The sequence below is a fragment of the Marmota monax genome, unplaced genomic scaffold (genome assembly GCF_021218885.2).
Source record: "Marmota monax isolate L192 unplaced genomic scaffold, Marmota_monax_Labrador192_F-V1.1 WCK01_AAM20220418_F8-fsc00005, whole genome shotgun sequence".
NCBI classification, from domain to species: Eukaryota; Metazoa; Chordata; class Mammalia; order Rodentia; family Sciuridae; genus Marmota; species Marmota monax.
Genome location: NW_026692254.1, coordinates 32,323,646 through 32,337,877, shown reverse-complemented (window position 1 = coordinate 32,337,877; position 14,232 = coordinate 32,323,646). Strand labels below are relative to the sequence as shown.

Here is a 14,232-nt window from a genome sequence, read left to right as displayed (position 1 = left end):
AACCCTGTCTCAAAATAAAAAAATAAGAAAGACTGGGAATATAACCCCATGGTAGAGCACCCTGGGTATTTTTTGGTGGATATTTCTGTAGTGAATATGTCTTGGAATAGGTCCCTGAGTTTGTGTTAATTTATCTTCAGTTTTACTTAATATTGAGAAACTGTTTCTGAGTGCTTCTCTCAGACTGCATCCCCATCAGCAGGGAATGAGTGTTCCTGTTGCTGACATCCTTGCCAGCACCTGCCATTGTCAAACTCTTAGGTATTTCTCAATCTGGTGAGTATCTGGAATATCACATTATGACTTTAGTTTGTATTTCTTTTTCTTTTTTTTCTTTTCTTTTTAACTAATGAAGTTGAATCTGTCTGTCTGTCTCTCTTGACCCTCTGGATTTCTTTTATGAAATGTTCATTTTGTAAAATTCCATTCCATTTTTGGTTGTTTTTCTTGTTGATTAGTAGTTCTTAAGTCCTCTGTTGGTTATGTATGTGGCAAATGCCCTTTCCCACTTGTACTTTTTTAATGATGTCATACAATGACCAGAAGTTCTTGATTTTAATGTAATACATTTTCTCTCTCTCCTCCCTCCACCACCTCCTCTTTTTTTCCTTAATGGCTTGGTGTTCTGTGTTTTGCCTGGTAAAATTATAGTAAAGTCTTTGACTCATGGATCATTGACTGTCATGAAGGATATGCATCTGATGGAACTCAAAATAGAATTTGTAAAGATGGCGCTTCCTGGGGCTCATAAACAGAAGTTTTAGAGCTGTGAGTCCTTAGGTGATATAGTTCCAACTTTTCCATTAGACACCGGAAAGCGATAAGGGCTGAGCGTGATAGTGCATACCTGTCATCCCAGAGACTCTGGAAGCTGAGGCAGGAGGATTGCAAGTTTGAGGCCAGCCTGGGCAACTTAGTGAGACCTTGTTCAAAATAAAAAGGCTGGGGATGTAGTTCAGTGTTAGTGTATACTGAGTTAAATTCCTAGTGCCACCACCATCACACACACACACAAAAAGGAGATTGAAATCTCTGAGGATGGATGGTTTGTGACACTCAGAAGAGAAAAAGCTGCCTGGCAGGTAACCACAACATTCATCTCTGCCCCACGTGGCAAGCTTGCATCTTTCATCCTTGTTCACTTCTCCCTGAGCTTATTAGTTCACTGTAACCCCTGAGCTCATAAAGTCCCATGACATAGAGTGTAGAAGAGCCAGGATTTTGAAAGAACACATTTAACTTAATAAAAAGTGGAATGAACATTTTCTCATCACTGTCATAAAACCATGATTGCCTACAACCCTCATAATTCCTCAGATTTGATCAGTAAAGGTTAGTCTGATGCCATCTTGGCAGTCATTTACTTTATTCTTGATTTTTTTATATAATTTTTTTTTTAGTTTTAGGTGAACACAATATCTTTATTTTACATTTATGTGATGCTGAGGATCGAACCCAATGCCTTGTGCATGCTAGGCCAGCACTTTACCACTGAGCCACAATCTCAGTCCCCTATTCTTGATTTTTAATATTAACCATCTCCTTTTTAATATTTATTTTTTAGTTTTCGGCAGATACAACATCTTCATTTTATTTTTATTCATGCCAGGCGAGTGTGCTACCGCTTTAGCCACATCCCCAGCCCCCTCTTTAATTTTTTGTTTCTTCATTCATTAACTGCCTTCAGTTGTCATTTCCCCCTTTCTTTTCTTTCCCCCTTCATTTTATTTAATTTATGATTGATTTTCTACAGCTGATAGTAAAATATCCTATAATAGGAGTGGCAGTTATGGAATGAGTCCTCACCCCAGATGTGGAAACGGGGGGCTCTTTTTTCTGCAGGCACTTGATTATCCTCCATCAGTATCCAGTGGCCCTTATGCTTTAGGTAGACGTAGGCTACTCCGAAAATCTGAAGACTGAGGGGAAAGGGAAACTCCAAATATTTATGCTCTCCCCAAGAGGTCCCTAAACTCCAGGTTAAAATTAGAAATTAAAGAACGGATTTGGTGGCAGTTGCACTGGGGGAGGCTCCTGGAATAATTTCCATTTAGCCAAAAGCTAAATAATTTCCTGAGCATGGCTGTGCTTTTAAAATCTTGGTCTCTAACATAGATTTTGGGCACAGGATGCTGCTGCTATCAATTCCCCACTCCTCACCATCAAGACTCCTGTGACCATTTAATAAACTTGTTCTTCACTGGGAAGGGAGAAGAGTGGGCGAGACCTGCTTCCAGCATACTTCTGCTTGGGCAGTTGTATTAGAAGGTGTCAAGTTCCAGGGATCTGGGCCACACAGACACTTCACTTTAGAAAATAGAGGGTATAGTCTATTTTTAAAAAAATTCTAAAAATCTTTTGTGTCCTCCTCCCTGTAGGATCCCTCACAGTCCCTTAATTGATCTCCTTGTTTCCTTTTCATGCCTCTGTCATCTCTCTTCTTGACTTGGGAAAGAGGATCCTCCCAAAGCACAGGTTTGTTCTTGTCACCTCGCCCTTTGATACTCCAGTGGCCCTCACCTTTAGGACAGGTTCCAGCCTTTAACTTCCCTTTAAGTTCCTCCCAACCATGTACCCCCTACCCCATCCCCCAGGCTTTTGTATTTCCTTGTGTTTCAGTCCTGCCCTGGCATAGCCCAGATGTTAATTCTCTGTAAAATGCATCCCAAGACTTGCCAAGCCAGAAGTAGCTGCTCCCTCCCCAGATTCTTTTTAGGCCCCTTATTTTCCTGTGGTGTTTTCCTAGAGCTTGAGGTGGAAAAAGTGGGGTTAGAATCCTGTCATCCTCTTCAGCTGTGGATTGATAGTTCTTCTCACTGAAGTCTCTTATCAGAAAGCATTTCATATCACCTTAGAAACTGTAGTTGGTATTTATTCTGAAAAGTGGGATTGTTGGATTCCACTTTGGGCTGCTGGGAATCTACTGTGGATTGCTTCAACTTTACCAAATAATATCAAATTGTTTTCCCAAGTGCTTATACCAATTTACACCCAGCAAGGAGTTCCACTGTTCCGTGAACTTGTCATCCCTTGATGTTTTCATTTTTATCTATCTCTTGGGTGTAAAATAATCACTCCTGCCTTTAATTTGCATCTTCACGGTCTGACACAATGAAGCCATCACGTCTTTGTGTGTGTGTCAGGCGTGTGTTTCCTCCTATGTCCCACATCTTCATTCCTTTTGCCACTTTTGTCTTTTTCATGTGTAGCACTTTTTTATAGATTGTGGCTATCCTTTGTAGGTTAGTTAAAGGGCACACATTTTCCTGGACTTCTTCAGTTTTGTTGCACCACCATACCTAGGGTGTTGCTTTCTTCTCCATCTTTACTATGACATCTGCTTCTCATGCACAGGAAGGGAAAGGAAATGGGAAGCACACTTTTCCCTCTAAGCTATGACCTGAAGGTTGCTCACCTCACTTCTGTCCACATCCTATTGTCCTATTGGTCTCTGGCCAAACCAAGCTGCAAAGATGGCTGGGAGCTGTAGTCTGTATTCTACACAGGCCTTTACCCAACTGAAAATTGAAGAGAATGAATTCAGGGACCGCTGATGGGTTGAAAGACTTGGAAAGGTTTAGCTATTGAGAAGAGAATAAAGAAATACAGTTGTCTTCAAATTAATTTTGTCTCAATAAACCTTTTTCTGATACTCAGACCCTTCATATCATTAAAACTTCACCTGCAGAGCTCTTAATATAATTTGCAAGCCTATTTTCATTTTTACTTCAGAAATGCGTTTATTGCCGGGTGTGGTGGAACACATCTGTAATCCCAGTGGCTCAAAAGGCTGAGACAGGAGAATCTTGAGTTCAGAGCCAGCCTCAGCAAAAGCGAGGTGTTAAGCAACTCTCAGTGAGACCCTGACTCTCAATAAAATACAAAAATAGGGCTGGGGATGTGGCTCTGAGTTCAATCCCCAGTACCAAACAACAACAACAAAGTGTGTTTATAATTATCAAAGGAAATATAAAGAAGGAATATTAGGAAATAAGCCGGGCATGGTGGTACACACCTGTAATCCCGGAGTCTCAGGAGGCTGAGGCAGGAGGACCTTATGTTTCAGGGCAGCTCAGAGATTTAGTGAGGGCTTAAAAAACTTAGTGAGACCCTGTCTCAAGAAAAAAAATAAAAAGAGCTGGGAATGTGGCTCAGTGGTTAAGTGCCCCTGAGTTCAATCCCTGGTATCAAAAAAAAAAAAAAAGGAAATAGGATGACTATGTAGAAGCTGAAATTTCTGATGCATTAATTTAGTTAATGTGCCAGGGGATAAAAGTTACATTAAAAAAAAAATCTATCTTTATTTTCCATTAGTTCAAATGTTTAAGGGGTACAGCATCACATGAATTCTGTGTCCAATGGCCTTAGCAGGAAGGTTGCTTCAGAATTTGGCCCGAACCATGCCACTGTTTCCGTGGGCACAAGTTACCTTTCCCCAGATTACTCTGGTTTTGTTTGGTTTGCCACCAGAAGTCACTGTGTTATTTTTTGCTTTGTACACGTAAGCACATCTTTTGCCCAAGCAGAACTTGGCTTCATCTCTGCTATAAACAAGTTATGTTTGTTATTTTTGCAAACTATTGCAGAAGACAGAATCTTAGTCGCTCAGTACTGGAAAAAAAAAAGCCTCCAACTTTTCTTTTTTAATCAAGTTCATGTTTTTTTGTTTTTTTTTTTAAGTTGGACAGCATGCCTTTATTTTGTTGGTTTATTTTTATGTGGTGCTGAGGATCAAACCCTGTGCCTCACACGTGCAAGGCAAGCGCTCTGCCATTGAGTTGCAGCCTCAGCTCAAAGTTCATGTTCATTTTAATCTAAAGCATATAAGTTAGATGATATGATTTTAAGCTGGTAGCTGTGGAAGTTTTACGGGTTTAAGATTTCTGTCTCACTATCTCCTCTCTCTCTTCCTGCATTAGCTAATGGCATGCACCTCTGATTTCCCCAGGTATGGCGTAAGTCCAGAGAACATTATCCTCTATGGTCAGAGCATTGGGACTGTCCCCACTGTAGACTTGGCCTCACGGTATGAGTGTGCTGCTGTCATTCTCCACTCCCCTCTGATGTCTGGTCTGCGTGTGGCTTTTCCGGATACCAGGAAAACCTACTGCTTTGATGCGTTCCCCAGGTGAGCTCACTTTAGTACAAGCGTGAACTTGGCCAACAACCCAAGCTCACATTGATATTGCCATTAACAGTGCAACTTCCAGGTATTTACTAAATATATCCACACATTGGGCCCTGTGCTGGAGATATGAGGCAACTATGACACATATACCATAGAGACTTTATCCTCTAGGGCCTACCTAATTTATGAAAATTTCCCAGAGGATGTATAAGGACCTTGAATATGCTGATACCTAGGATTAATAGATAAAGCTGTAACACATAAAATAAAAATAGCACCCACATATCCCCAAAGGAACTTATAGTTCAGCATTTGTTCATCTGGAGGAAGCCACATGCAGAAAGAATGAAGAAACAATTAGCAGTTGTTTGGATGGGCACTCAAATAAAATGACAAGTAAACTCAAGTTTGAAATTTCTCTTGCTTTTCCAGTTACATAGTACAGGTAAAGGAAAGGTGACATGCTTGGTTAATCTTTGTAAATAGAATTAAAAGTTTGGGTTAGGAGCAGTGGTACATGCCTATAATCCCAGGAAGTTAAGGCAGGAAGATCAGGCCAGCCTCAGCAATTTAGCAAGACCCTTTCTCAAAATAAAATTAAAAGTGTTGGGGGATATAGCTTGGTGGTAGAACCCTTGCCTAATATGCACGAGAACCTGAGTTCAATCCTTAATTCCAAAATAAAGATAAAATGGATTACTTGCAAGCCATGTTTTGATTTGTGGTAACTGTCCTCAGGAACAGTAAAAGTGAACAAACCACCTACCACTTTTTCCTCTGCTCTCTCATTTTTAGCAGGAGGCATTGTCCTGCAGAGGTGCACCTACCAGGGGAAGTATAAGAACAAGAGCTGTGGGCTCCCCTGCCAGTCTTTTAGAGGTGGCAGAGCACTGCTAACCTAACTCCTGCTATTTTCTAGTTCCTACTGATAGAAGGAGGAAAAATATACTGCAAACACAAAAGCAATGAGCACATTGGTTCTTGAATACCTCTGTTTGAAAATTTCTATTTTTGTTTGTTTGTTTGTTTGTTTGTTTTTGGTGGTGCTGGGGATTGAACCCAGGATTGAATCTAGTAGGCAAGCACTCTACCAACTGAGCTATATCCCCAGACCTCTGTTTCTGTTTTTTAATAGAACATATTTGCCCCCTAAACTTGTTTCACAGTATGTTGTTAAATCATCCTGAGATTGTTACAGCAAGCTGGCTAACACATACTACCATTTTATAGGAACAGTCTCCGAAGAAGTAATACAGTTTTAGAACTTTGATTGACCTATTAATTGCTGTCATTCTGCTATTACTGGGTGTAGGTGGGCATTATTTGGCTGCATGAACATGTGCTGCACAGACTGGTCTCACAGGAGCAACCCACTGTTCACACCTTGTGTGAACTTCAGTTCTATGCAGTTTACCCCAGGACTCAGTGAAACTCAGCTTCATGGGAAAGTGGATTTCTAATAGTGTGGCCAGGAATGCTAAATAGGGCTAATATATGTCTCAAATGTGTCCTTATTTGTGCTAAATCAGTAATGAGAGACCAGTTTGTTAAAAGACACATATTTCCGCATGTTTATAGAAAGCAGTGCCAGGAGTTACCCTGGCAACATAATGAATAGTTTTTTTTCCTGGCTTCTAAATTAGCCTATACCTTAAAGAGCAGCCAGGACTAATTGCAACTTATTGATTAATAACAAATCAACAAATTAGACTGAGTTTTTCTGTTTTACCAGTCATTGGGCTGTGAGTTTTAAGTTCATTTTTCCCTTCAATCATCATGGCAGCCTTAAGAAGTTGATCCAGTTACTGTACTCATTTTGCAGATCAAGAAATTGAAGTTTAGAGTTTAAGTAATTTGCTTACTTAAGTTTGGTGATTGGAGACAACAAAATGAATCATTTTTTTTTATACTCAGTGCCATAAATTATTAATATGATAAATTTCAAACCACTAATGGTTGCATGAACTTTAATCATTAATTGAATTTGGTAAACATTTTCTTCCAGTGTCCACTGCTATCCAGTGGCAGAATTATTTCTGTTTATGTTCCACTCCTCAAAAGATGATACTCTCATATTTCCTTTTTGGTATTAAAAAAAAAAATACTAGGGCTGGGGTTGTGGCTCAACGGTTAGAGCGCTCGCCTCTCATGTGCGAGGCACTGGGTTTGATCCTCAGCACCACATATAAATGAATAAATAAATAAATAGATAAATAAATAAATAAAATAAAGGTATTGTGTCCAACTGTGTGTGTGTGTGTGTGTGTGTGTGTTTATTTAACTAAAAAAACAAAATACGCAGATATGGTGTCACACATTTGTAATCCAGCTACTCAAGAGGCTGAGGCAAGAGAATCCTTGCAATCACAAGTTTGTTTCTTTCTCTCTCTCTCTCTCTCTCTCTTGTATTGGGGCTTGAACTCAGGGGCACTCGATCACTGAGTCACATCTCCAGCCCTATTTTGTATTTTATTTTGAGACAGGGTCTCACTGAGTTGGTTGCTTAGCACCTCATTTTTTCTGAGGCTGGCTTTGAACTTGCCATCCTCCTGCCTTAGCCCCCTAAACTGCTGGGATTACAGGCATGCACCACCACACCTGGCTTTGTATTTTTTTTTTCCTTTCATCTCTTTTACATTTAGGCTAAGAGCATGGCATTAAACTTCAGTACATTCTTCAGACTGAAGAGATTCCCCTAAGGAGTGCAGCATGGGGCATAGTCCTAGGCCCATCGTAACCACTGAAACCATTGAGTGAATGTCTTTTTAATTGAATATAGTTAAACTCTCTTAAAGGAGGTCACTTTTAAATTTCATAAAGGGGGAAAGTAGGTTTCCAAATAAGATTCCTAATAATACAATTAAATACTGCCACTGAGGTTTTGATCTTTGCAAATTACATAGCTGATGAGCTTTTGCAATATTTCTGGGGTACCTTGAAGTGGTTGGCAGCTTCATGAGTTGTTAATAATAAAGACTGTGACAATTCTTTATAGACCTTTGTAATGTGTACTTGATGTTCGAACTTTTAATTATCTCCACAGCTTCATGCCTGTTATTTAATAAGCTCTCTGAGCCTCAGTTCCCTCCTTGATAAATTGGAGCTGGTCACTCCTCTTTCATCATGTTTCACTGACGATTAAATGAGATTGTGTATAAAGCACAAAACGCTCTGTTATAGTAAATGTTTAATAAGTGTTAGCTGTTACTTTTAACAAAACTTCCATGGGATCTCATGAAAATAGAAAGGAGATGATTAGAGACGAGGTAGGGGATCAAAAAGAAGAAAACAGAAGAAATTGAGGAATGAAATTGATCCAATTATGTAATATGCATGTATGAATATATCACATCCCATCTTTATGTATAATGATGATACAGCCATTATCATAAATATAATTTAATATAGATAGCCAGGCACTATGGCACATGCCTGTAATACCAGAGACTCAAGAGGCTGAGGCAGGATGATCACAAGTTTAAGGTCAGAATGGGCAACTAAGTGAGACCCTTTTTCAAAAAATAAAAAGGGCTGGGGATGTAGCTCAGTGGTAATGCACCCTTTAGGTTCAATCTCCAGTGCAAAAAATATATATGTACATTTATATTTACATAAATAGAAGAAAAACTAGTAGAGGAAGGGCATCAGTGGAAGGGATGGGAGAGAAGGGGAGGTACTGGGGAATGGATTGGGGCAACTTATATGCATATATAAATATGTCACAGGGAACTATACTATTATATATAATTATAATGCACAAATAAAAATATTTTAAAAAAAGATTCCCACAAATAGTACCGATTCTTTTTTTTTCTTAATATATATATTTTTTATGAATACAATATCTTTATTTATTTATTTTTTATGTGGTGCTGAGGAACAAACCCAGTGCCTCACACGTGCTAGGCAGGTGTTGTACCACTGAGCCACAACCCCAGCCCCAAATAATACCAATTTTTATCCTTATATAACTTTGATTAGGCTCAGACATGGAAAGAGAATAAAAATAAGAGGGTCTTTGGTGGGAGAACAAACTGGAGAAAGATTCATTGCTCTTGATTCATTTGTAGGTTAAATGAATGTTACCCGCATTAGAGAAGCCCCCCAGACTCCTAGCCAAACAAACACTGTTAGTCCTTCGTGTCCCTCCTTGAGATATGCTTTAGAGCCCGAAGCACATTCCTTTGAAGATCCTTAAATATTCATTCTTTGAGAATACATTTGATTTGTATAAACATTCAGAAGTTATTTGAAATCGAATCTAAATCATGTTAAGCTTTCAATCTGAATAGTATAATTTTTATCGAAAACTGATACCTTAGCTTTTATGAAATGCAGTTCTGCATCTTGTTAATCAGTTTTCTTAAAAAATTGTTTCTGAGAACTTGAGAGGCAGTGGATCAAGATATGTCAAGGGCTGGCCTGTTTATTTTTATTTTTTAAAATTCTTTCTGAAAACATGAATATATCAAAAATATTAGTTACTGGTTTGTTGGTCTGATGCTTTTAGGAGTTCTGTTTTTAATAAAATACTTTAACAAAAACACAATAGCTAAATGCAATGTGGTATTCTTGATTGGATCCTGGAACAGAAAAGAGACATTAGTAGAAAAACTAGAGAAATTCACATGAAGTCTGAAGTTTTTAGTTAATGCTAATGTATCCAAATTAGTTTCTTAGTTTTGACAAATGTACCATGGCAATGTATGTCTTTAACCTTATGGGAAGTGGATTAAGAACATGTAGAAACCCTGTATTACCTTTACACCTTTCCTGTATATCCAAAATGAAGTTATATTAAAAAAAGAAAAAAATAAATACTAGAAAAATGGCAGAGGAAGCCAAATCATCATGGTGTATCCATGTAGGTTCATTAACTGTAAGAGTTGGATTACTCTGGTAGGGTTGTTGATAATGGAGAAGGCCATGCATGTCTAGGGCCAGAGGGTACACGGGAATATTTATAACTTCCTCTCATTTTTGCTGTGAACCTAAGACTGCGCTTGAAAAAAAACCAAGTCTTTAATTGAAAAAAAAAAAACACAAAAAAACCCATTATTAACTTCCTCATCTTTGGTGACGTGAGCATAACTAAAAGGAGTCCATTTATCCCTTTCCCTCTGTTTTGCAGCATTGACAAGATATCTAAAGTCACATCTCCTGTGTTGGTCATTCATGGTACAGAAGATGAGGTCATCGACTTCTCCCACGGCCTGGCGATGTATGAGCGCTGCCCCCGAGCCGTGGAGCCTCTCTGGGTAGAGGGAGCTGGGCATAATGACATAGAGCTTTATGCACAATACCTGGAAAGACTAAAACAGTTTATATCTCACGAACTTCCTAATTCCTGAAGACAACAACGCGATCTTACCTCATTTACTGTGAACAGAAGAGTCCTCTGTTTTGCACATGCTTTAACTGGATAGCTAACTGGCCCATAACCACAAAGAAGTGCCCACCTTTAGGGTACTCTGATCAAAGAGGTGAACAGACCTCAGTCTTTTATATTAAGAGGTTGTTCTACTCAATTCCCACAACACGTTAAACTGCGCAGCTGTGATTCCCAGCTTCGTTACCTACAGGAATGGGAATGAGAGCTGAGTGTGGGGAACCTTTTCTAGTGCTGTATAAAGTGTGCTCTCATCTGTTTCATGCCCTTGCCCATCATTTCTCATTCATTGATGCAGGACTTGGCCCTCTCTTCCCCAATGTGCTCAACATTTGATATGTGGATCTTTCTCAGCCACTGGATTTACCCATTTGTGAAGCTGTGATGGTGTAACTGGAAAACCACTGTGGTGGCAATCCTTTTATTAATTTTTGTTAATGTGCTGATCTTTTCCCAAACACATGAGTTGAAGGGTGATTTACTGGAACTATCACGGGCAGCTTCATCAACTGTAACAATATAAATATAACTGGAAAATTCTTAAGCAAAAGGAAACTGGGGGTTTTTTTAAGTGTAAATTTATTACTAGCCAACAGAGTTTTAATATTTTGATTGTCTGGTTGGTCTATCAAAGAGCCTAGCTGACTTTCCTTCTGTAAAGTCCTCCTAATAGGCTTTTTTAAAGTACTGTACATATTTGCAATTACATTGTGCATAGATTCTTAATGGGTAGTTTTCTTTTGTCAGGCTACAACAACAAACTGCAAATTCCTTGTTTGTAATGTAAATGATTGAATACATTTTGTTAGTATGTTTTTATTCCTATGTTTTGCTATTAAAAATTTTTATAACATTTCCAAGACAAAAATTCCAAGTTTATGCTTTGAAGAATTTATGTAATTAAAATTTCACTAAACTAATAATCTTTTTAGTTTAGGAGTTATTTGGGTTTTGACACTGGATTTGCGCCAAATGAGCATCAGAAATAGAAGATGCTTAAAATTGCTACACTACTTGTATTGGTTGGGGGTTTGGGTTTGGGGGTCCTTTGTTTTATTTTTATTTTCTTTTCAAATTTAAAAGCCTTAAATGTACTGTAAGCCTCAGATTGTTGTACAACTGGATTGCGGTTGATTGCCAGTTTGTGTACTGTTGCTTGGATGCAGCACAGTGGTTGGTAATGGAATAAAGGATGCATGGATCAGAATGCGTAGGCTTGTGCAGTTTTTTCCTTTCTCTCTTCATTAAAGAAAATAGTAAGAAAGCATTTTGTCTTCGTTTGAGAAGAAATTGATGGGCTACATCACTGTCTTTCTCAAGCTATATGCTTTTTCCTCTATAAAACGCCTTAGATGCCCAGGCATAGTGGCACTTGCTGGTAATTCCAGCAACTCAGGGAGCTGAGACAAGAGGATCTTGAGTTCAAGGGCCAGCCGTAGCAACTTAACAAGTCCCTATCTTAACAAAACAGTGGGAAGAAGATGGTGCTGGGGATGTGGCTCAGTGGCAGAATGCCTCTGGGTTCAATCCATACTACTGCAAGTAATAATTACAAATAAAGAAATAAAAAGACCTTATAAAGCCAAGCCCTTGTCCTGGAGCTTTGGAATGGCAGCCCATGCAGGCAGCAAGCACAGGCCGCAGCCTTTTTCAAAATTAGCATAAATTCGGACCAACAGTGTTCACCTAAGTGCTGTTTAAACCCCTAGACTAGCACACTCCAGCAGCAATTCCTCTTGGATTCTCTCTTGCCCTATCGAAGTTCTGTTTCTATTTACATTTGAATAAATTATGTTCTTACACCTACTCATCCTGGTCTGTGGATTTGATTCTTTGAATTTGGGAGTCAAAAACTCAGAAAGAAGAAATTTGCAGTGGGCTTCTGGGGTCTGCTGCAATACTAGAGGGGAAAGGTCACCATTAAGTGCTGCAGCATGTTTCTCGATTTAGAAGCCTGCAGCTTATGCAGAGCCCACCCTCCAGTGGAAGCAAGAAACTCTAGCTCCACTTTTTGGAAGCGACCAAGATTATAAAACAGGTAAAGTGCAGACAAGTAGAATATGCAGTGGATTTGATCTACAAAACAGGAAAAGAGTCTCACTATGACCCAGCTAGGTGGGAGCAAAGTGCTGGTTTCTTTGGAAAGTCTGAGACAGGGCTATTCCACAGGTTCTTTTCAGCCCTGTGACCACGTGACCAGGAAAAGAACCACTGAGGGATGCTAGTTTCAACTCTTAGAACACCCTTCCCTGAGTGTGAATTAAGAAGAAATGACTGTAATCCCAGCTACTGTGGAGGAGGCAGGAGGACCAAAAGTTCAAGGTCAACCTGAGCAACTTAGTGAGACCCTGTCTCAAAAAAGTAATAAGGGCCGAAGATGTAACTCAGTGGTAAAGCATACCTAGGTTCAATCCCCAATACCAAAAAAGGAAATAGTGTATAGAAGAAGGTGCGAGAATAGGAGGGTGCACATCTGAATATGTGTACACGTGTGGAGGCTGCTTCCTGGTCCAAAATTGGTACCTGTGAGGTGGAGCCTTAGAAGGATGGGAACAGCTTTCCTTCCCGGAGAGGGAATCATCAAAGCTCCAGAGGTGATGCTTGTCTCAGAAGTCTGAGACTTCTAGTCAGGAAAAAAGCCTCTTTGGGGCAAGAGAGCAACTAACCCAGGATTTCAAAGCCCTGATTCTGATCCTGTTTGTGAGTTAGTGCTTTGATTCTTCTGTAACCGTTTTTTTTTTTTCATTTCAAAAATGATAATGAGAAACTATACAGTTGACAACGAAAGAAAGGGTGGCAGAGGCTTTTCACTTCATTGCATGGTTACATCCATTTGAACCAGCTCATGCTTTCCCAGAACTCAGGGTTGTGACACAGGAATGGCTTTCCTCCAAGGAGGCCTGTGTGGTAACTGGAACCTAGGAAAAGAGCCTTAGAGGACTCCAAAGAAGAAGCCTCTCGGAACAGCAGGCTCCTTCCAGAGCTGTGTTCTCTCTAGACCTAGAATAGATTCATACTTGGTTTTTAGGAAGTGAGGAACTTTCTTCCTCTTAGAATTTCTTTCTGTTTAGTCAAAAAGGAGAAAACAATGGCAGCATGAAATCCTCTTTGAGTATAGAGAAGGTATATTATTTCTAATATGAAATCATGTTCTATACTTGTAAAAAATACTTTCATAAATACTTTTTTTTTTTTTTGATACTGGGGATTGAATTCAGGAGCACTTAACACTGAGCCACATCCCCAGCCCTTTTTTTTGCATTTTATTTAGAGAGAGAGTCTCACTGAGTAGCTTATCGCCTCGCTAAGTTGCTGAGGCTGGCTTTGAACTCAATCCTCCTGCCTCAGCCTCCCTAGCCGCTGGGATTACAGGTGTGAGCTACCATACCATAAATACTTTTAGAAGGCCTAGAAATAATGTTTGAGCAGGATATTGTGACCATATTATCTTCATTCTCCTGATCATTACTCTGTGATTAAGCAAAATAATACAAATATGGATCAGTCATTAATCAAAAAAAATTTCAAATCCAGGCTAGTAGTGTGTAGCTCAGTGGGAGAGCACGTGTCTAGCATGTACAAGGCTTTGGGTTCAATCCCTAGCACCACCAACCAAAAAAAAAAAAAATTTAAATAATTATAATAAAGAGAATGTACCATTTACAATAGCCTTTATTTTTTTTTCCCAGTACATGTCTTGTGCATGATGTGTTAG

General features: G+C 39.2%; 1 protein-coding gene across 2 annotated transcripts in view; it reads left to right on the top strand.

The window, feature by feature from the left end:
- Abhd17c (abhydrolase domain containing 17C, depalmitoylase) overlaps positions 1-11,724 on the top strand; it is a 54,349-nt gene extending 42,625 nt beyond the window's left edge. Inside the window, exons 2-3 of one of the 2 annotated variants that reach the window (XM_046438544.2) lie at positions 4,949-5,128; positions 10,260-11,724. In XM_046438544.2, the coding sequence (XP_046294500.1) occupies positions 4,949-5,128; positions 10,260-10,479 (400 nt within the window). In that variant the 3' untranslated portion in view covers positions 10,480-11,724. The remainder of the gene's footprint in view (positions 1-4,948; positions 5,129-10,259) is intronic. The other variant, XM_046438547.2, reaches the window with a different exon arrangement.
- Positions 11,725-14,232: the final 2,508 nt, after the last annotated feature.